The sequence below is a fragment of the Drosophila busckii genome, chromosome 3R (genome assembly GCF_011750605.1).
Source record: "Drosophila busckii strain San Diego stock center, stock number 13000-0081.31 chromosome 3R, ASM1175060v1, whole genome shotgun sequence".
Lineage (NCBI taxonomy): Eukaryota > Metazoa > Arthropoda > Insecta > Diptera > Drosophilidae > Drosophila > Drosophila busckii.
In genome coordinates this window covers 10,037,895-10,057,221 of record NC_046607.1, presented here as the reverse complement: position 1 = coordinate 10,057,221, position 19,327 = coordinate 10,037,895, and the positions used below count along the sequence as shown (strand labels likewise).

At 42.3% G+C, this 19,327-nt stretch overlaps 9 protein-coding genes across 15 annotated transcripts; 3 read left to right on the top strand and 6 right to left on the bottom strand.

Annotated features, from left to right (window-relative positions):
* Nucleotides 1–691: 691 nt before the first annotated feature.
* Nucleotides 692–1,285, bottom strand: LOC108602353 (protein chibby homolog 1). The gene is made up of 2 exons (XM_017990452.1): nt 844–1,285; nt 692–777 (listed from the first exon to the last, which is right to left on the bottom strand). The coding sequence occupies exon 1, from the start codon at nt 1,191–1,193 to the stop codon at nt 867–869; it is 327 nt and encodes a 108-aa protein (XP_017845941.1). The 5' UTR covers nt 1,194–1,285; the 3' UTR covers nt 692–777; nt 844–866.
* A 77-nt stretch (nt 1,286–1,362) lies between these two features.
* Nucleotides 1,363–3,121, top strand: LOC108602345 (myosin-11). 2 transcript variants are annotated; one of them, XM_017990440.2, is made up of 5 exons: nt 1,363–1,484; nt 1,545–1,917; nt 1,980–2,498; nt 2,567–2,769; nt 2,829–3,121. In XM_017990440.2, exons 1-5 carry the CDS (start codon nt 1,450–1,452, stop codon nt 3,025–3,027), a joined length of 1,329 nt encoding a protein of 442 aa, XP_017845929.1. In that variant the 5' UTR covers nt 1,363–1,449; the 3' UTR covers nt 3,028–3,121. The 2 variants fall into 2 exon arrangements, with proteins under 2 accessions (XP_017845929.1, XP_017845928.1); XM_017990439.2 differs by having other exon boundaries at nt 1,363–1,917.
* On the bottom strand, nt 3,051–4,062 carry LOC108602349 (vacuolar-sorting protein SNF8). The gene is made up of 2 exons (XM_017990449.1): nt 3,480–4,062; nt 3,051–3,415 (listed from the first exon to the last, which is right to left on the bottom strand). Exons 1-2 carry the CDS (start codon nt 3,947–3,949, stop codon nt 3,124–3,126), a joined length of 762 nt encoding a protein of 253 aa, XP_017845938.1. The 5' UTR covers nt 3,950–4,062; the 3' UTR covers nt 3,051–3,123.
* Nucleotides 4,063–4,179: 117 nt separating this feature from the next.
* Nucleotides 4,180–10,266, top strand: LOC108602342 (protein dispatched). Its single transcript, XM_017990437.2, has 7 exons — nt 4,180–4,658; nt 4,736–5,725; nt 5,781–5,872; nt 6,730–7,269; nt 7,342–7,980; nt 8,048–9,019; nt 9,075–10,266. The coding sequence occupies exons 1-7, from the start codon at nt 4,503–4,505 to the stop codon at nt 9,277–9,279; spliced, it is 3,594 nt and encodes a 1,197-aa protein (XP_017845926.1). The 5' UTR covers nt 4,180–4,502; the 3' UTR covers nt 9,280–10,266.
* LOC108602350 lies at nt 5,808–6,693 on the bottom strand. The gene has a single exon (XM_017990450.2). The coding sequence runs from the start codon at nt 6,631–6,633 to the stop codon at nt 5,893–5,895; it is 741 nt and encodes a 246-aa protein (XP_017845939.1). The 5' UTR covers nt 6,634–6,693; the 3' UTR covers nt 5,808–5,892.
* Nucleotides 10,267–10,548: 282 nt separating the features above from the next.
* On the bottom strand, nt 10,549–17,188 carry LOC108602341 (gamma-aminobutyric acid type B receptor subunit 2). 5 transcript variants are annotated; one of them, XM_033294136.1, is made up of 13 exons: nt 15,934–16,139; nt 15,249–15,507; nt 14,701–15,182; nt 14,454–14,634; nt 14,159–14,377; nt 13,798–14,093; nt 13,371–13,734; nt 13,197–13,307; nt 12,894–13,130; nt 12,001–12,334; nt 11,832–11,937; nt 11,250–11,770; nt 10,549–11,193 (listed from the first exon to the last, which is right to left on the bottom strand). In XM_033294136.1, the coding sequence occupies exons 2-13, from the start codon at nt 15,492–15,494 to the stop codon at nt 10,571–10,573; spliced, it is 3,720 nt and encodes a 1,239-aa protein (XP_033150027.1). In that variant the 5' UTR covers nt 15,495–15,507; nt 15,934–16,139; the 3' UTR covers nt 10,549–10,570. The 5 variants fall into 5 exon arrangements, with proteins under 5 accessions (XP_033150027.1, XP_017845922.1, XP_017845923.1 ...); XM_017990433.1 differs by having other exon boundaries at nt 11,832–11,934; nt 15,934–16,137; XM_017990434.2 differs by having other exon boundaries at nt 12,906–13,130; nt 15,934–16,137.
* On the top strand, nt 16,336–17,442 carry LOC108602348 (cyclin-dependent kinase 20). Of its 2 annotated transcripts, none has more exons than XM_017990447.1 (4): nt 16,336–16,545; nt 16,599–17,134; nt 17,192–17,315; nt 17,374–17,442. In XM_017990447.1, the coding sequence occupies exons 1-4, from the start codon at nt 16,345–16,347 to the stop codon at nt 17,398–17,400; spliced, it is 888 nt and encodes a 295-aa protein (XP_017845936.1). In that variant the 5' UTR covers nt 16,336–16,344; the 3' UTR covers nt 17,401–17,442. The 2 variants fall into 2 exon arrangements, with proteins under 2 accessions (XP_017845936.1, XP_017845937.1); XM_017990448.1 differs by having other exon boundaries at nt 16,523–16,545; nt 16,642–17,134.
* On the bottom strand, nt 17,401–17,973 carry LOC108602351 (DNA-directed RNA polymerase I subunit RPA12). The gene is made up of 3 exons (XM_017990451.1): nt 17,822–17,973; nt 17,537–17,759; nt 17,401–17,474 (listed from the first exon to the last, which is right to left on the bottom strand). The coding sequence occupies exons 1-3, from the start codon at nt 17,937–17,939 to the stop codon at nt 17,450–17,452; spliced, it is 366 nt and encodes a 121-aa protein (XP_017845940.1). The 5' UTR covers nt 17,940–17,973; the 3' UTR covers nt 17,401–17,449.
* Nucleotides 17,974–18,059: 86 nt separating this feature from the next.
* LOC108602347 (zinc finger protein 330 homolog) lies at nt 18,060–19,125 on the bottom strand. The gene has a single exon (XM_017990446.1). It carries the CDS (start codon nt 19,080–19,082, stop codon nt 18,114–18,116), a length of 969 nt encoding a protein of 322 aa, XP_017845935.1. The 5' UTR covers nt 19,083–19,125; the 3' UTR covers nt 18,060–18,113.
* Between the last annotated feature and the right edge of the window lie 202 nt (nt 19,126–19,327).

Here is a 19,327-nt window from a genome sequence, read left to right as displayed (position 1 = left end):
TTTCGCTTATCGCATATCAATAAAAACGCGTAAATATACAGTAGCCGATATAGTGCGCCGATATCAGCCACAAACTATGCGCTCAGCTATGTACATACATATGTACATAACACTATGTACATAGACACCAACAGCAATTGTAGATTAGGCTGCGGATATGCTTTATCTAATGTGGCCACAAACTCAATTTGGGTTTAGCTCTAGTCCGTATAATTCTACGCTCGTAGCCATGTTAATTCTTTCCTCGAAGTGTAACCCCCCATGTATGTAGTTATATATTTTTTTATATCGGCTGCTTTATTGTTGTGTTCTTTTTTATTTTTTTTATTTTTATATCAGCCACTGCAGCGTTAGTTATCGGGTAACAAGCGGCCCTCGTCCGGCTTATCAATAACAATAAAGAGCGGGAGCCAAGCGGCAGCTTGTCGTCACAAGCGATGGCGTCTATAGATTGCTGCCAATGGGCGACAATAATGCCAGCAATTTGACCAGCTCCATTCAACGATACGTTAGCCTAACAAATCCATATTAATGCCCCAATGGGCTAGTCAACAAAGCCAGACCAACGTCCAAGCGAATGCAGTGCACAGCAAGTGCTTTACTAAAGCTCCATATAAGTAGTAGTTCCCATTGATAAGTTTAAAATAAAAATAAGTACTATATGAGGAAGTAATAAAATTTATATTATTATTGAGTATGAGTAAGAATTATACTATTGAATAAAATAAAGGTTGTTTGTGATTCCGTCTTCAATCAATATGACCGGTGTTTACGATTCTGTAAAGAGAATACTTATTTAGCTTAAGATTAAGAGAAAGCAGCTCCCACAAAGCCTTAACTCACTCTCATTAACTTTGCTTGCACTTTCACTTGTCCTTTGGCTTCAGCTCATTCAGCTCCGTTGCATGCTCTGCCAGCAGATCCAACATAACCTCAATCTTTAGGTTACACATATTATTCTCCTCTTCCAATGCCTTAAACTTTTTATTCAAACGCAGCATTTCATCGACATCGCCCTTGCGCGTCGAATGCATCCAAATACCATCGGCAAATCGCAGCTCCTTGTTGCCCAAATTCAAAGAGATCTGACGAAAACTGTCTATATCCTCAGTGACAGTTGGAAAGCCAATATTACAACGATTTATGCGTGGTGGTATGGGCTTTGCTTCAAACTTCTTATTGAACAATGGCATCTTGGGAGTCAACCAGAGCGTGTATGTGTCGACAATTTGACCAAAACTGTTTTTAGTTTTGACGGTTGCCAATGGCAACGCTGGACGACCATAACAGTATGTTAACTATACATGCACACCTGTGCCTCGGTCATTGAGCTGTCAAACAGTGACAGCAAAGAAAAAAATCTTTCAAGTGCATATATTTTAAATAGTTAAACAGAAATTATGAGTTACTCCTTTATACATAATTGAGTATTTGGGAAGGCATTTAAAAATGACACAGGAGGCTGATAATTATGCGTTTCCCAAGTGCGCACAGAGAATACATTTTCCATATAAAGACTCAACAAAAATTCCTCCTGCTTGCAGCTCGACCGCTGGCGAAGTTGCTCAGTGTGTGGAACGGCTAATTCAGGATACCAACGAGGATTTGCGAAACTTTCGTGCAGAGCAAAGTCAACTGCGTGCCCAAATTAGCAACGTTCTGGGTGAGAACCGCCAGTTGACCAACGAGTTGGGCAAGTATAAGCACATGATGAGTTCGGGTAGCCTGGAAGATGTGCAGGAGCGACTACAACTGACTAGCGATGCACTATCCAAGGCCTTACTGCAGATTGAATCGCTGCGCAAGGATCGACGCAGTCTGCAATCAATGCATGAACGATCACGACGCACTATTGATCACATGGAGACCGAGCTCAATAATTATCGCACACAACTGCATTTGGACAATGGTGAACAGGTAATATTAGCAGAGCAATGATGACTTCACTTAACTACAACATAATTGAATTGCTCATCCAGCTTGCACAAAAATATGGCAAGGCCATAAAGACTTTGGAGGCAAAGTTGACCGCCCAGCAGGAGGAGCTACGCACACAGGCGGAACTCATCAAGGCTCTGCATGATCACAAACAGCGAAGCGGTGAACAGATTTTACACTTGCAAACTAAATTGAAGGAACGCTTTTATAACAAAGTTGCTGCTGATGAAAATCAAGACAAGATGGAAGGTCTACAGAAGCAGCTTAGGGATTATGAGAAATCCTTACAATACACACGCACGCTGCTGGACGAGAGCAGCAAACGTGAAGCGCTAGCCATGCGTAAGGTGCAGGATGCCCTCAATCTTAGCGAGGCGGCTGTACAGGAAAAAGCAGAGGCAGAGAAACGCTCTGAAGCTTATAAAGAGGAGGCTACACAATTGGCGACCAATATTGGCAGCATCATGGACGAGGCCGCCAAGCGTGTAGATAATGAAGTCGCCCAGCTAAAGATTAAGTTGGCTGAGAAAGATAAGACTATTACAGCTCTGCGTGAAAAGGTTTTAAGCAGATCCTTAAACAAATGTAAGTAATGGTTTTTACTCATAGCTCTTTTTTTTCTTAATAGCTAAAAGAGGAGTCAGTTCAGCAAAAATCTATGGTCCAAGCCTTAGAAACGCGCAATGATCGCTTGGCTGAAAAATACAAGGAAGCCTTAAAACAAAATGAGAAACTTGAGGCCCATATGGAGGCCTGCTCTAAGCGTCTTAACGATCTAGAGCGTTGCGCTTATAATGAAATACGCAAGGACGAAGAGAATCAACTAAAGAGGTACCTCATATAATTAAAGACAAATCTATATATTCATAAATTCTCTTTCATTTGAATAGCAAAAAAGAGTATGAGGAACAGATGGAGAACTATCTACAGGCATACAAGCAATTGAAGGCACATTACAAGGATGTTGTCAGTGATTTGACACAGAAATTCGAAAGTGAGTTTATTCGTCTCGAAAAGGAGAAGGCTGAAATATTGACTGAATATGAATTATATAAGAACGGCGCATGTGGGGACTACGCTGCTAAGTAGCCATGCACATTTTAAACAGACTTATATTTTTTAGACGTTATGTACAGACTCGTTAACTAATTTATTTTTAATAAATAAACACATGTGCTCAAACTGCTAAGCAGTAGCGATTTGTGTATTACGACCAGGAAACAGACTTGGAAACCAGTAACTTGTATCGTTTCCAGGTTGACTGTCAATCCAGCAGAGCCCTTCGCCCAACACTTTATCCAGAGCTTGCTGAGCGCGATAATCCGTCCAACTTAAATCATTTATTAACTGATCCTTTGTGACACATCCTTGTTCTGTGTTCGATGCCGCATTAAGAATATTGGTTTCCTCCATGCTAAGCTCACCAGGTATCGATTGCACCATATACTTGCCCTTGCCCAATTTGTGAACAACAAAGCTGTAATTTAAAAAAATAAATTAGCTACTGTGCAAACGGTGCGTTCATATATCAATGTGCTTACCCATTGCCAAAGATGCTTAGCTTCTTAGCGGCCATTAGTATGTCCTCCTTTGTTATCTCTTGATGCACTGCACTTTGGCCACGTGCAGCAATTAGTCTTCTTCGCAGTTCGTCAAGTTCCATAAGTCCGCCAGTTTTGTGATTTGCTGCTAAACACACCTCTACTACCTGGACGCTAAGCTCGTAATAAAAATCGCCCATGCCCAGCACGCTCCAGAAACCTTTTCCTGTGGCCAGTGGATCCACACCGATGGCTGCGCACATTTCCTGAAACTGCTTACGAAACTGTGCGTTCTTGCGTATGTCATCTTTGTGTTTCATGGCAAACTCCTCCAGCTTGACTCGAAAAACTTCCATTTGCTTAGTCATCTGCTCCAGCTGAGATTCTTGTATATCAGCACCCTTGTCCCTATATTTCTCAGCAGCCAACTTTTGTTGCTGAATAGCACCCAGACCAACACGACGCCGCATTATGCTTAAAGTTTATATGATTTTTCTCACGTTAATTATTTGGCCAATGTTATGCTTTTATTGTTTTGTTATGATTTCCAAGTGAATGACATTGTGTGGCTCTCAGTAACGGTTGGGGATGTTGGTATTTAAATACTAAATTGTGAGACTTTCCAACACTTGATCATTTTGCTTGTATTGTAGTTTTGCGCATTTTTTGCATTTGCATTGTTTTTATTAATTTTTCATTTTGTTTTAGTATTAATTTTGAGTGTTTACATAAAATGCTTATAAACAATCCATTACTAAAACGTTAAGCTATTAGCGGAAGCAAAAAGCAAAAAATTGTGTGGAAATGTGCCAGGCAAGGAAAAATCCAGGCAGACGGTATCTATAACATAAACAACAACAAAAGCACTGCCCCCAGGACACTGCACCGTCACGCCTAACGCTCAAGGTTAAACAAATTGACAGATGCTTATGCTGCAATTGTCGAATTCTAAGCACTATGAAAGCAAACTGAGTGCATTCACTTAAAGTATTTTCGAAGTTTAAGCAATTGCCGATACACGGCATGTTGTGCTTCGATTCGGAGAAAATGAACTGGTATTACCATGTGCTGGCACGGCGACCATACCTGGTTTTTGTATCCATTGCTGTTTGTTGCGTGGCCTGCACAATAGTGGGGCTCATTACGAATGACCTCCCTGACTTCAGTGATCCTACCTTGGTAAGTACTCCAGTCTCCCTCACTACATATAAATCATTTATACGCATGCCCAAACTCACATAAATTACAAATTACAGGGTTTTGAAACGCGAGGTACTGAATTAGGCAAACGTCTCACTGCTTGGCATAATCTGGAGCAAGAGACTGATGGAAACGGTCAGTTATTCTCAAATCCGTTGGATTTGTTGCAAAAGCTCAAGATTGAAAGAACGCGCGGTTTGCCCCGTCAACCACATCCGAACCATCACCGCCGCAAAGGTCAGGGTCGCAAGCATAAAAACAATAAGCGCCGCAAGGAGCACAAGAAACCAGATCAAACAGATGTGGCGCATATAATAAACTTGAATAGACGGTTGAAAGCAACTAGGCGACCGCTAAGCGACAAGTGGCTTGGTGACAGCGGCGTATTTCGTGACTTCGAAGTCACCAATGACAGCAATCCCTCTTTGCTGAAGCCTACACAACACAGCGAGCCCATTGAGTATGGACGCAACACTACATCTGTGGACGAGGATGAGCATAGCGAGCGCGTACAAACCAAGAAGAGCACTTGGCGCATGCTAAAGCAAGCCAAATTACCCAACAATGACTTGTACGCATCAAAAGATGGACCACAATCCATCGAAGGCTACTTCTGTAACTCCTCACCCCACCGCGGATACTCGCACTTTGTTGTCCAACGCATTGGACCTAATGCCACAGACTCACTATTTGATTTGAATGGCATGTTGGCCATGTGCCAACTGCAAGAACAAATAAGTTCAGTGGATAGCTACGAAGCATTTTGTGAGCGAGAACTGCTTACGTCCAACTGCTGCCGTGCCTGGTCTCTGCCCAACTATGCCGCACTCTTGGCGAACAAAAGTTCCTGTTTCGATTTGACCACCGAAGATGTGAGACTGCTGCAGTCATTGCTGCTGACATGCTACGACTACTTTCACTATCTAAAGCTAGACAACAATTGTAATGAACACAACCGCTGTTATGCACCAAAGGAATGTACACAAAATAATTTAGTCTACAATGTGCTCAATTTTCTGAGCGACATGAGCTTCATGAAACCAAATGTAAGTGTTTAGTAATAGCGCATAACTTATAAAGTAACATATTAACTCATTGCAGGATACAACTGTTTATTTGAAGTATGCTATGATCTTTGTGCCCATTGCGCAATCCAATCGCATATTGCATCTATATCACGAATGGGAAGCAATGTAAGTTGTTAACACTAAAACTAAATTCTGCGCAGTGTATAGCGATCAATGGGACCAGCTGGCATTATGCCATCCTTGGCTGTAAGCAGTGCTGGCAAGCAGACTTCCTCGTAATACGTGGTCAGGCCATATTTGCGGAACAGCTTACGCATATTCTTTTCAAACTCTTCTATGGTCATGTCCTTGGGCAGTCTCTTTTTGTAAATAGCCTCACGGAAACGTTCCACCTCTTGGACAATGTTATACGAATTTTGATATGTGGTAAGATAGTCATTCGGCTGTGATGCCGTTGAGCGTTTGTTCACATCTGCGCGCTTTTGGCTAAGCAATGATTCGTAATCATTGGGTGAATAATCAGAGCCATAAATTGTTCGCTGCATATCCCTAAGGAAATCCTCTATTTGATCATATCTCACTGGGGGACATTCAAAAAAGAGTTTGTAGATTTCCTCGTTGCACCATTTGGTACGTCTCAAAAACTGTCGATACTCCTCACGACAGTGCATGGCATACGGCCAAGTGCGAGTCCTTTGCTGCAAATCATTCACCTTGAGATTGTTGGCATAGTGGCCAGATATAAGCGCTGGATCCGTTTGATATTTAATCTTCTTCTCGGCTCTTATTTTTTTACCCCCCGCCATGTGGTTTACATAGTCCACCTGTGTAACTGTCCTTTTTGCAATGCATTTTGGCAGCAGATCCTTGACGTCCACAGCAGCCAAGCGCTGACTGCGTGTTAGCGATGGTGATTCTGTAGCCATGCTAAAAACTGATTTTCTATAAATATTTCTGCTTGTTGTGTTGTGATTTGTTTAAAATTTGTAATTTTACTGAATGTTAACTTTATTTTCTTACAGTGATCTCAGTAACGAGCTGGTGGAAGTGATTGCTATGGAGTTGGGTCTAGAGAATGAGCTTTTCAGTGAATTATTGCTCACAGATGTTTGGCTGGTTTCCTTCGGCGGCCTGTTTGTCATGGCTTGCGTTTGGTTATACACAGGATCTGCCTTTATAACACTAATGTCCTGCTTAGCCATTTGTTTCTCGCTGGGATTAGCATACTTTGTCTACACCATGGTTTTTGAATTTGCTTTCTTCCCCTATATGAATCTGCTTGCTGTGGTGGTGATCATCGGCATTGGAGCTGACGATGTGTTTCTCTTCTTGAAAATTTGGCAATGTGTACTGGCTGAACGCTTTAGTAAAACAAGCACATTGAATACGCAATCAACGCTGCCAACGGCTTTGGAGCACAGCGAGCATACGGAAACTTTGGAGAATCTAATGGCGCTCACCATGCGGCATGCAGCAGCGTCTATGTTTGTCACCTCAGTTACTACGGCAGGTGCCTTCTTTGCCTCCTACAGCAGCTCCATAACGGCCATCAAATGCTTTGGGTAAGCTTAACAAATTAATTTAAATTTAAGTACTAACTATAACTAACGCATAAACATTCATTTTGCTTTTAGAATCTTTGCGGGCACAGTTGTTGTAACCAACTATTTGCTTATGATCACCTGGCTGCCTGCATCAGTTTCAATCATGGAGCGCCTCTTTGCCAGCCGCATTGCTTGCCAGCAGCAACTGACGCAGAAATTGCTACGCTCCTGGAAAAAGTCAATTGATCGCTTTTGCGTAATGTTTGAGCAATGCATTACCAACAGCATTATGAACTATGCATATTTGTGGTTAATTATTTTTGCTATGCTTGGCGCAGCTAGCGCAATTATTGTGCTTTGGTATCCAGGTCTGCAATTGCCACAGCAGCCACACTTTCAACTATTTGTCTCGCATCATCCGTTTGAGATTTATACTAAGTTGAAGCATCAATTTTGGTTTGCCAAGCCGATGCAGGATATGGAGAATCTGAATATGACCATGCGATTTGTTTGGGGCGTGCAAGCTGTGGACGATGGCGACTATACGAATCCGAATTCTTACGGCAATCTGCACTACGACAATAATTTTAATATATCAAGCAAGCGAGCACAAGTGTGGCTCAGAAACTTTTGCCGGGACATGCAACAGCAGCCATTTTATCAGCCGACCTTTGTGTTTCTGGAACCCATCTGCTTCATTGACAACTTTATAAGATTTATGGATCGCAGGTAAGCACAACTTTGATAGCTATAAGTTTACCGCAAGTCTTTAATGCCCCCTATCCAACCTAACTAGATGCATCGACGACATGGACGAAACGCGCGAAGATCGGACGCCCTGCTGTGATGCACAATTTCCTTATGAGCCGCACATATTCGAGCAGTGCCTGCCACAATGCATATCCGATGACCTCTCACGTTCAAGATTCTATCAGCAAAGCAAGGCTGGTCCCAAATTCGCTGCTGCACTGAATCCACAAGCAGACGAATATGTGGACAGCGGCAGCAATGAGAGTTTCAGCTCGTCACAGCAGCTGCTTGTGAAAGCGCTCATTTTGGAATTCGACTCGAATGTTGGCTATAGCACAATCTACAGCAACATTAAGCTCTTCTATGAGAGCGTCGAGAGTTGGTTTCAGCAAAAGCTAAGCACAGCGCCCTTGGAGTTGCGCGGTGGCTGGTTTATAAGCGACTTAAAATTTTATAACCTACAGGATACGCTCTCCCATGACACCATCGTCGCCATTGTGCTGGCCATGGCTGCTTCGCTAATAGTGCTGCTTTGCTTTACGCTCAACTTGATTATTTCTATATATGCCGTCATAACCGTCTCGTTGACTATATTCAATACGGTGGCGGTGCTGATACTGCTCGGCTGGCAACTGAATATACTGGAGAGCATAGCGGTATCGACGGCTATAGGCTTAGCTGTCGACTTTAGCCTGCACTATGGCATTCACTATCGCCTCTCACACGCCAAGGAACGGGTCGCCGCCACCCAATTTGTACTGTCCCGCATCATTGGACCTACGGTGATGGCAGCAGCCACGACTGGATTTGCGGGCGGTATTATGATGGCATCGAACATACTACCCTACATACAGATTGGTATATTCTTGGTTGTGGTCATGGTCACCAGCTGGCTGTATGCCACATTCTTTTTAATGAGCATGCTTAAGGTGGGCGGGCCGCAGTACGGTTTCATGCAATTGGGATTTCCCAAGCTGCGCAAACGTTGTACAGCCAAGCCTAGTAAATTCTATGAGCGGTAAGTTATCTGCAACTTCGTATGTGATACCAACTGATAGTAAATATCGTTACAGAAAACCCAGCCAAATCATTGCAAGCGAACAACTGCTGACACCCACCAGCTCTGCCATTGTAGAGATGGTCAACTCTGAGACCCATGAACTGGCATCCCTTAACTCCAACAGCCAAATACGCACCATTTCGGGCACTGAGAGTGGACATGGACTTGCGTCGCTGCCCACAGACATTGAGCATTCATTTCAAACGGTCAACCACTGACTTTTGCTAAAGCTAAAGCTACGAGTGAAACTACGAGAATTTGCATTTTTATACCTGCAGACAAGCTCTGACAAAAAAGGGCTGTTCAACAAGGTTATACAACGTTGTATACTTATATACTTGTATTAGCAGTTAGTTAGCTGCGCATTGAATAGTTTCTATTGATATACTATAGCGTATATGTATTATATGTGTTACTAATTTGTTAGTGTTAAGCAACCTACAAATGTTCAACTAACCTGCAAAGTGGTGAGCTAATTTTATACTTTGCTAGTATGATAGTTAAATCAAAACAATTGCATTGGTTAGTTGAGCATTTGCATACACTCTTTGGTGGGCTATTTTCAAAAGACTTTAAGCAGTTGCAATGCGCTATTCCTTTTAGTTTAGTTAGTTAGTTAGTTGTTGTGACGTGTGACGTTACGATTCGAGCCAAGTGAACACTATTTGTAAACTGAAGCAATTAGCGGAGAGTACTAGGTACGTCCATAGCTGTACGACTGCATAATGTCGGTATTATTAGTTTTTAGTAAGAGCATTGAACATGTCACACAATTGTTTATATGTGTATTTGTAATTCAAACCATAGGTATACTCTAAATTTTTATTAGCTGCTGGCAATATTGTTGATGCTGGCATATAGTTTAACATGCAGACATACATATGTATGTATGTATGTAATAACCATATATGTTATATGGGCAGTATTATATACACCTAGTATATATATATATATATTTAATGTACGTTTCTGTACTTTATGTGTTGTCTGTCTATCCTAGATATAAAACGGTACATACACACACGCACACTCACATACACACACACACTCACGTTTATAATAACCATGTAACTGTGATACATAAGGTGACAAAACTTAGTATACTTCCTATGTCTGCTATAAATGGGGGTAACAAATCAAAACATTTACTTCATGACGTATTGTACTTAACTGCAACTGAAAAAATAACTTGTACTTCCTTTATTGAACTTGTAAGAATAATGTGTTGAGGTAATTTAATAAATGTTACTTGTGAACAAGAAAACACACAACTGTAGACTTTGGGCAGTTTCCGATCGGACTTGAGTTCAAAGCAAGATACTCATGAACTTAAGTAGTTAGTGGATAAATAATATGGCTTACAATATGCTTTATTTCTCAACTAAATATTTTATTCATTGTGCTAACAAACCACGAAGTAGTGCAACCCACTTGACCAAGACAGGTTGTAGTTATACGTAAACAATTGAATCTATGGGCTAGAAACTACATGACAAGAGAGTTGCAACATTATAGGTATTCAACGATATCGCATTTTATGGATATATTCGGACAGCTCTGACCCACCACGCTGCGTCCACGATAGTTGGGACTCTTTTCTGTGAGTAGCTTGCGGAATATGGGCAATATGGCGGTCTCGCCCTCAATAAGTTCCGTTTCCGAGCTGGCGCCATAGATGGAGCGATCGCTTTTATTGCGCAGCTTACGCTGCTTGTCCGGCGCCACATTCGGCGAGCTATGATGATGGGCTGCATGCTGTATGTTGGCGTTTCGATTATATTTTCGCGTCTGCGTGCAGACGGGCGTATTGGTTGGCGTGGGTCCACGTTCGCGTTCACTGTCCGTCTCGCTCTGACAGACAGTGCCCTTCTGCGGCTTGGGGCGATGCTTGTTGCGATTCTTCTCCGACACAGAGCGTTGTATGGGCGAGGTTGTGCTCTGCTCATGGGCCAACATGTGGCCGTGATGCTCGGAGCAGCGTTGTGGACTGGCATAGGTGCGCTGCGATTGGCGCGAGTGTTGCTTGGCATGTGACAGCGTATGCGTGTCCCAAAGATCGCTCTGCGAGACAACAAAATTGGACTTCAGCGCAGCGCCCATGCTGGTGCGCCTGTGGTCCGAGGCAGTGGGAGCTGCAATAAAAAATAGTTGCATGAGCTTTGTCAATTCAGATATTCCAGGCACTTACTTTTAGTTAGTCCAGGCGTACCCGGCTTGCTGTGCGGACAAACGTTGCTCAGCTCCGATTGCGAGCTGGAAATGTTTGTTGATGAGTTTCGATGTGTGCTGCTGTACTTGGGCTTAGCCGTAGGTGTTTGACTGCCGCTCTCGTAGAGTCTGTTGGAGGCATTCGATTGGCGACGCTCACGCAGCGCAGCGCATTCGGCGGCGCTGCGTTTGCCGGCATTGCTGGTAATGCTGCCAATGTTCGCATCCGTTTGCGCAGATACCGAGTTACGTTTCTCCAAATGCCGATGATGCTGATGCGGCTGCTGCTGCTGCTGTTGTTGTTGCTGCTGCTGTTGCAATTGCTGCTGTTGTTGCAATTGCTGCTGTTGTTGTAGTTGCTGCTGTTGTTGCTGCAATTGCTGCTGTTGTAGCTGTTGCATTTGCTGCTGGTGCTGTTGTAGATGCTGTTGTAGCTGCTGCTGTATAGGCTGCATCATCGTAGGAGCATGATGCTCTACTAAAGACTGTTTCTTCTTTTTGCTATTTAAATAAAATTCCAGCTTTGAAAGAAATCTTTAACATTGCATCAACAACTACTTACGGCGGCAGTGAGGGCGCCAGCGTGGTGGAGGGCACGGATACAAAGGAGCTATCCATTTCGACATGCGTGGAGGTTATGCTATCCACAGATGTCATCTCAGTAACTTCTAAGTGCAAACATTTGAGCAATGCATGAATTTGTCAAGTTAAATTTCACAAGCTTTTTATACCTGTAGTACTGGGAATTTCACGCCGCACTGGGGGCGCTGAGAGTCGAGCAATATCTTCACTCAAAATAGGCTCCAAGTCAGCGGGGGCGCCACTGCAGGTAACGCCATCAATCCACTTGCGTGCCTCGGGTCCGAGTTTACGTATAAGCGCCTGCAGCTCATTCTCTTTCTCCATTAAAGCCTTGCGAAAACGACAATTGGTATTTTTCACATCACGCAGACGCTGCTCCAGCTCACAGACCGAAGAGTCACGTCGGTTCTTGGACATGGGTCGCAATGTTGCACGCACACGCTTATCCACAACCCCTTGGGGATTACGCTTAAGTTCCACAAGCTGCAATTTAATGGAACATTTAAAGAATTAGTATGTTGTGGTAATTTCATGGGATACAGCAAGGTAATAGGATATAGCAGATTATAAAGAACAGATTACATGTATAAAGAAAATATGAGCAGTTGCTTAATAAATAAATTCTCTATGAGATTTAAACACTTATTTGGCAACTCTCGCATTTTCTTATACAGCGGACGTTTGCAAATTCGAATTGTTGCAATATTTTATTTGCAAGCATCCACTGTAGTGTATTTAGAATTTTTAATAGGATTATATGGTTTAGAAATAGATAGTATGTAGTATTATGTAGCATATAGAGTTTTGAAATTTAAAGTTTGAAATTTTCAAGCGCTAAGTTGTTAAATAAATGCAGGACCACATCAAATGCTTTCCACATTCCACAGATGACACTTGAAGTGATCTTCAACAAACTTAGTTTAATAACATTCAACGTACATATGTATTTATGTATGTATTGCATGTAAGTTTCATATTGTTTGTGTTTAAGCAAATATACGATAATAATATAACAGCTACAGAAACTACAAAACTTCCTTACTACCAGTCTTACTTTCGGTACGAACACCAAACACAAAGTTGCTGTCGTACAAAAAATTATAAAAAACGAGAGTAAGACAAAAACTAAATCCTTGCGATCCGATAGCACCAGCGATATGGCCGCGCCGGCAATGCAAGTGATGAACACATTATAAACGGAGAATCCAATGTGCTTGGAATCGTTGAGGGCTGGTATAGAGACATGGCGAGTTTCCCAGGCCAAGAAGGCTCCAAATACCTAGAATGGCACAAATAGAAGTTCAAGCTAACTAAGCTTAATTAGACAGTTGTGTATGTTTTATACCAAAAGCAGCCCCTTGTAGGCGTAGATAATGCTAACGAATATAGTCATATGCTCCGATTGGCAATACTCATTCTCGGGTATAACCAGCACATCCTCAATGTTCTCATGATGCTGCAATAATAGTTAGTTCTTGTTGCTTTATATAGTTGCATGTGTATTTGAAAGTTGACGCACCTTTGGCTCGAGTTGCTTGGTCTCGCGGTAAAAAGGATCAGCAATCTGCCAGGTCGTTATAATTGCTATATCAATAAACAAAAGCACGCCGACAACCATAAACAACTGATAGTCCTTAATCACTTTCTTGTTAAGCTTCAGATCGGTAAAGATTGAATGCACACGCCACGTTTTTGAGAACATGGCACCAAACGCCAGACTAAAGCCTGCCATCAAGATCCAAGCACGAGCTGTGCATATATAGGGGAAGGCAGCCACACTGCTTAGCGTTGTATCCAGACCCAGAAATATAATGCTCAGATAAGTGAGCATGCAGCCAACGATGATCAGATTGTTTAAATGTGGACTGGACATTTTGATATAGCTGCAAGCATTAAAATGTTTTTTTTTAGAAAATATTTAAGAGAAGTCGTGTCTATACACTAACCGTTGATTCCGATATTTGATATTGAACGCTAGAAACACAGTGGCTATGATCACGCCAATGACGGAGGCGCTGGCAGACACAATATATATGGTGGGATTAACTTGACTATGCTCAATGTAAATGAGAGTGCGATCCTTGGGTGGTGTTTTGCCTACCCAACGCACTGGCTTGCCCAGCGTCATGTCCAGATGATCTTGCTGTGAATGATATTCACCAATCTTTTCCATCTGGCCCAATTGAAACTGGTTGATCAGTATATTGGCTTTGCGCTCGTTGTTATAGAAGCGCACAGGACCCTAGAAATTTACAAGAGTCTTCAATATACATATATATTTAATATGGCATAACTGTTAATACAAACCGTTACGCCCTCGAAGGAAGTATTGCGTAGGGCCTCTAGAAATATGTTCTCCCAGTCCTTAACACGATAATCGAAGCGTGTCAGCATATCATCGCGTTTTTCTGCAACGTACTGTATGGCCAAAGCGGCTGCCCAGATGCCATCATAAGTATAGCCATGGAAGCGAGAGTACTCCGAGCCACGCAGTCTATCATACTCCACCAAATACTCATCCGCCGTCTGCAGAGCAAAGAGTAAAAAGCATTGAAAGTCCGACTATATAGGCCATATAAGTATATATCTTAGTGATGCTTACAATGCCCGCGACAGTAATGTCACCACTAGTGGACAAAGGCAGCAGGTCCACCAATATGGCACCCTCCAAAGCTATGGCTATCTGCTCCACGGTGCATTCGCTGTCCTGTGTCACATTCCACCAGTCAGTGGAGTAGGTGGCCATGATAAGCCACTGATAGGAACGCCCAAACATTTCCAATCTAAAGCAATTAAATAATATGATATGAGATGAAAGCAAAAGTCAGCCAAAGCTAAGCTTAACTCACTTGTAGGCCTCGCAAAAAACCTTTCGAGCAAAATGCTCATTAAAGTTTCCTAGAATAATACGCACATCCTTTTCGCGTAGCTTCTTTAGCGACTCTGCTACATCGTTGACGAAGCTTTGTGTCTCCACCACTTCCAGTTCCATGGAATCCAGATCAGCTACCATATGATTGTGTGGCAATGAATATCTGGGTTCGTTCTGATACACTGTGCCCACGCGAGTCCAGTTGAACTCTCGGAGCAGAGCCAGGCGTGGCGCATTGAAAGCATTCTCCGAGGGAACAACTCGAAAGAAATTGGGAAAGGCATCTTTGGTGAACATTGGATGCGTGTCAGCGTAGCTCAATTGCGTCAGATGCCAATGCTTGCTAGCCTTGGCTATGGGATCGGTAACATGCGTGCAGGCGGCTCCAAACAGCATCACCTTGTTGGGTCCCGAGTGCATCATGTCGAAGAAGGACTTTACACCAACAGCAGCATTGCACTAGTAATGATTCATTTGGTTATATTTATGTTTTGGACTGCAGCAATCTGGTTTGAATGGGCTCACCTGCGTATCATTCCACCACATATGCAATCTATAGTTGGTAAGGATTCTCGGATGCTCGTTAACATGGCCGAGCGCCAGTTTGACACTTGGCATCACGCCACGACCTGTATATGAGTTCTCAACGCCATCGCCATATGGAAAGAAACCGGCTATATAAACATCGGAGCGTTTGGCAGTTCGTGCTTGGACTCCACTCAGGCTCAACGCCAAGCAGAAGAGTAAGGATGTCCAGCGTATATGGAGCATGTTGTGTGATTAGCTACACATAGATATGGATTAAAGGATTGCATTTTATAAATACATTTGGAATACAAATAAACTTGGGAGCTTAAGGTTAAAGCCTTCAAATTGCATTTAATATGGAATCAACTGTGCAATTACCCAGCAGTTCAAGGTACTACCAGGCAATTATATATATGTATACATACACACATATATACACAAAATGTGTCTGTCCTTCCAAGCAATAACTACACGTAAGTTTAAACGAAGTATGCAGGATATTATGCTACATTTAAAATATTCGCATAAAACTTGTGTCCCACTCTTTTCATAGCCATTTAATTTAAATTAATTATTCACATTTCTAGCTCATAGAGCAATACAAAAGGTTTTCATTCCTATCAACACAATCTTTATACGTTTCCAATTTTATTTATTTAAAAATACTTATACAACTACTTACCAGTTTGTTTAGTCTGAGAGCACCAATTATTAAATCATTTATTGCACATATTTATAATTTTTCCTGAAATTTTTGTAGCTGCCACTTTGGAAGGTTGCGAAGGTCCGAAAAATTGTGTATCCGCCCAACTTGACAGTTGTCCAAAGGACATTCAAGTTGCGCATGCTCCAGCATTTGACAGTTGCGCTTTGACCCAGTCATTCGCATTCCTAAAAACAAGTCCATTAAAATGTAAACAAGCAAGCAACAGATGCACGTGTATTTATTTTTTGTTTTGCTCGCTTCATACGCTTAGCAATGGTTGCTCCCCAAATTGTTGTGACCGTTGCCATGGTGTAGCAATAGAATAAAAACGTCAATCAATTGCACCACAAAAAGTGTTTCATTAAGGAGTGGAAAATTTGTAAAATTATGGAGGAGTACGCGCCAAGTCGTTATAAAATGCTAGATAAAATTGGCGAAGGTGTGCATGGTTGTGTATTCAAGGCCATTGATTTGCAACGCAACGTGGATGTGGCCATCAAGAAGGTGGCATTGAAAAATAAATTTGGGAATATTTCACTCAATACACTGCGTGAGATTAAGACACTGCAGCTCTGTGATTCGGAATATGTAAGTGCTGTTATAAACTCGTAACTCCAAGCAAACCTAAATTACTTTTGCAGATACTAAACATTGTCGACTTATATCCGGATGTGACGGGCTTAGCATTGGTATTGGAATACATGCCCGACACGCTTTATGGCCGGCTAAAGAACGAAGCTAATCCATTAAGCCGGCAGCAGGTCCGCAAGTACTCTCTAATGATGTTTAAGGGCATGGCGTATCTGCATAATGTTGACATTATGCATCGCGATATCAAGCCCGCCAATTTACTCATAAGTCGTTCAGATGTTTTAAAAATCGCAGACTTTGGCTTGGCACGGCTTTACTTTCCCGAAGAAGAATCGCGACTGTATTCACCACAGGTTTCCACGCGTTGGTACCGGGCACCTGAAATACTTTGGGGCAGCCAAAAGTATGGACCGCCCGTTGACATGTGGGCCTGTGGCAATGTTTTGGCTGAAATGCTGCGTAGCGTGCCGCTCTTTGCAGGCACTACAGACATCGAGCAGCTGGCCATTATAATACGCACAATGGGCAGTCCACGTCTGAATGAATGGCCAGAGCTGACATCCTTACCGGATTATAGTAAAATTAGGTAAAACTTACAACTAAGTTACGTTCATCTAATAATTAATAATGTACGTTTGCGTAGATTTCCAAATTCGGTTGGCGTACACTGGACCAATTTATTTCCCAGCTGCACACATGCGGTGGAGATCGATTTGGTGTCCAATTTGGTGGTATACAATCCAAAGAATCGTCTAACAGCTGCACAGGTAAATGCTCAAGTTTCATTCAAATTAGTTCAATTAATCTCTAGGGTGCTTTTTTCAGGCAATTGAACACAACTATTTTCGTTAATGTAGGATATTTTATTTACACATACTAATAGTAAGAAGTTAGACGAAGTTTACGAATTCTCAGATTCTTTATATCTGTAAAATAAAAGAGAATTTTTTAAGTGAACAGTTTGCCAAACATTAACACTATTACTTACTTGCATTTTAGACAGGTAAAAAATACAGTCTGTCCTTCATCTGCCGAGCGTAGCTGTAAGGTGGCATAGGACATTTTCTCGTGACCGCACTTGGGACATTTGCGTTCTACAACGGGACCATCGGCTTCTGCGTCTTCCGACTCGCCATGGCTCTTCTTCAGCAACTTGTTGGGATCATAGGTGTTAAAGTGTATTGTAAACTCTGAACTCTCGCCGCTATAAACTATTGCAGAGAAATACAGTTGCAGTTGGCGCATAAGATATGTATTTAAACGACGCACTTACCATCAGGCAGAAACTCTTGCTTGCAGTTATAGCAGATGACATTGCCTTTTACAGCTAGTGGCGGCAAAAGCGATCCACAAGATGGACAAAAACCCGGGCGATTATTAAATATTTCCATTTTAACTCACAAAAAATGTGCGCATGTTTATGTCAAATGTGACCAGAGAGCTAGAAACCGAAACATTTGCAAGGAGTGTTGTGAAATGCCGAAAATACTACACTTACAAAAATATGCAGATAATAATTTTATTTATTTCATTGCTACATCAACAAACTTGGAACATGATTATGATTATGTAGTTTGCTTTTTATCCTTATCATCCGCTTTGGTGTGCTCTTCTGCACCACTCGACTCCGCATCGTTGTCATCCTCATCCTCCTCTTCATCATCATCATCATCATCATCGTCGTCGTCATCGCTATCACTTTCTTCACCATAGCTCGCATCATCGTCATCATCATCATCATATGTGTAACCAGCACTGCTGCTGGCCCCATAGCCACCATAGTAGCCTCCGTAACCCTCCTCGTCGCTGCCACCGCCTTGTTGCTGGCGTCCAAACTTGTGCGACCGGGTGGACATACTCAAGTCCTTGGTAACCGACGTTTCATAGTTGCACTTAGGGCACGGAATGGCCTTGTTCTTGTCGTATTTGAATCCCTTGCGACGCACATGATCCTCGCAATAGCAAGTCTTGCAACGTAAGCAAGAATATTGGCCTAACCTGTTACACGATTGGCACTTGTAGTTCTCCGACTCTAGCACCTGGCACGATGCCTGATGCTCAAACTGATCATCTTCGCACAGAAAACCGTTGCAGAAGGAACACTTAAAGATTCGTCCACCATGCTCCCAAACGCCACGCTCACACTCCAAGCACACAGCGTTCTGCAAGGGACATGTGCACGCATGAGATGTTAGACATTTGCGTCCATGGCACACCCAGGCTTCGCAAAAATCGCAAATTGCGCCAACCATGCCGGGAAATCCAGTGGTATAAACTCCTGGATGCTTTACTACACAGTCTCCTGTCTTGAGCATACATTTAATCTTCCCACACTGCGCACAAATGGGCAACCGTTGGACACTCTGGCAAAAGTAGCAGAAGGCACGAGACTTTTGCTTCTTCTCACACTTGTCGCAATCCATTGGTGCGTTGCATGGTAGATCAGCTAGAGGTACCTCACGTCCTCTAATCTCCTTAAGACGCAGCTTTTGCTTTTCTGCTTTTTTCCGCTGACCCGTTTTCTTTTTCGGCATTTTGACTTTTGTGTAATATTTACTTACAAATACAACAAGTGAACTAGGTATATTTTAGGGTTGTCAAAAATATATTAAATTGTCATTATATCGATATTTTTTAGAAATATATCTATTTTTCTTAAATAAAGGATAAAACAAATATAAATTCAAAAAATTTTAGTCATTTCTTTGAAACAATTATCGTGCTATCAGATCACACTATTAAAGCGTACTTGCAATTAAACCGGTCATTTTTGTGTGGT

Coding starts and splice junctions, on each gene's coding strand:
- LOC108602353 (XM_017990452.1), bottom strand. CDS start 1,193: ATGCCATTGTTCAATAAGAAGTTTGAAGCAAAGCCCATACCACCACGC.
- LOC108602345 (XM_017990439.2), top strand. CDS start 1,450: ATGACACAGGAGGCTGATAATTATGCGTTTCCCAAGTGCGCACAGAGA. Junction 1,918..1,979: donor ATTTGGACAATGGTGAACAG/GTAATATTAGCA, acceptor TTGCTCATCCAG/CTTGCACAAAAATATGGCAA. Junction 2,770..2,828: donor GAAGAGAATCAACTAAAGAG/GTACCTCATATA, acceptor TCATTTGAATAG/CAAAAAAGAGTATGAGGAAC.
- LOC108602349 (XM_017990449.1), bottom strand. CDS start 3,949: ATGCGGCGTCGTGTTGGTCTGGGTGCTATTCAGCAACAAAAGTTGGCT. Junction 3,416..3,479: donor CTAAGCATCTTTGGCAATGG/GTAAGCACATTG, acceptor TTTAAATTACAG/CTTTGTTGTTCACAAATTGG.
- LOC108602342 (XM_017990437.2), top strand. CDS start 4,503: ATGTTGTGCTTCGATTCGGAGAAAATGAACTGGTATTACCATGTGCTG. Junction 5,726..5,780: donor TGAGCTTCATGAAACCAAAT/GTAAGTGTTTAG, acceptor AACTCATTGCAG/GATACAACTGTTTATTTGAA. Junction 7,270..7,341: donor ACGGCCATCAAATGCTTTGG/GTAAGCTTAACA, acceptor TTTTGCTTTTAG/AATCTTTGCGGGCACAGTTG.
- LOC108602350 (XM_017990450.2), bottom strand. CDS start 6,633: ATGGCTACAGAATCACCATCGCTAACACGCAGTCAGCGCTTGGCTGCT.
- LOC108602341 (XM_033294136.1), bottom strand. CDS start 15,494: ATGCTCCATATACGCTGGACATCCTTACTCTTCTGCTTGGCGTTGAGC. Junction 15,183..15,248: donor TGTGGTGGAATGATACGCAG/GTGAGCCCATTC, acceptor AATCATTACTAG/TGCAATGCTGCTGTTGGTGT. Junction 12,335..12,893: donor TACCGAAAGTAAGACTGGTA/GTAAGGAAGTTT, acceptor ATTAAATTGCAG/CTTGTGGAACTTAAGCGTAA.
- LOC108602348 (XM_017990447.1), top strand. CDS start 16,345: ATGGAGGAGTACGCGCCAAGTCGTTATAAAATGCTAGATAAAATTGGC. Junction 16,546..16,598: donor AGCTCTGTGATTCGGAATAT/GTAAGTGCTGTT, acceptor TTACTTTTGCAG/ATACTAAACATTGTCGACTT. Junction 17,316..17,373: donor ATCGTCTAACAGCTGCACAG/GTAAATGCTCAA, acceptor TGCTTTTTTCAG/GCAATTGAACACAACTATTT.
- LOC108602351 (XM_017990451.1), bottom strand. CDS start 17,939: ATGGAAATATTTAATAATCGCCCGGGTTTTTGTCCATCTTGTGGATCG. Junction 17,760..17,821: donor GCAAGAGTTTCTGCCTGATG/GTAAGTGCGTCG, acceptor TCTCTGCAATAG/TTTATAGCGGCGAGAGTTCA. Junction 17,475..17,536: donor TTTACCTGTCTAAAATGCAA/GTAAGTAATAGT, acceptor TTTATTTTACAG/ATATAAAGAATCTGAGAATT.
- LOC108602347 (XM_017990446.1), bottom strand. CDS start 19,082: ATGCCGAAAAAGAAAACGGGTCAGCGGAAAAAAGCAGAAAAGCAAAAG.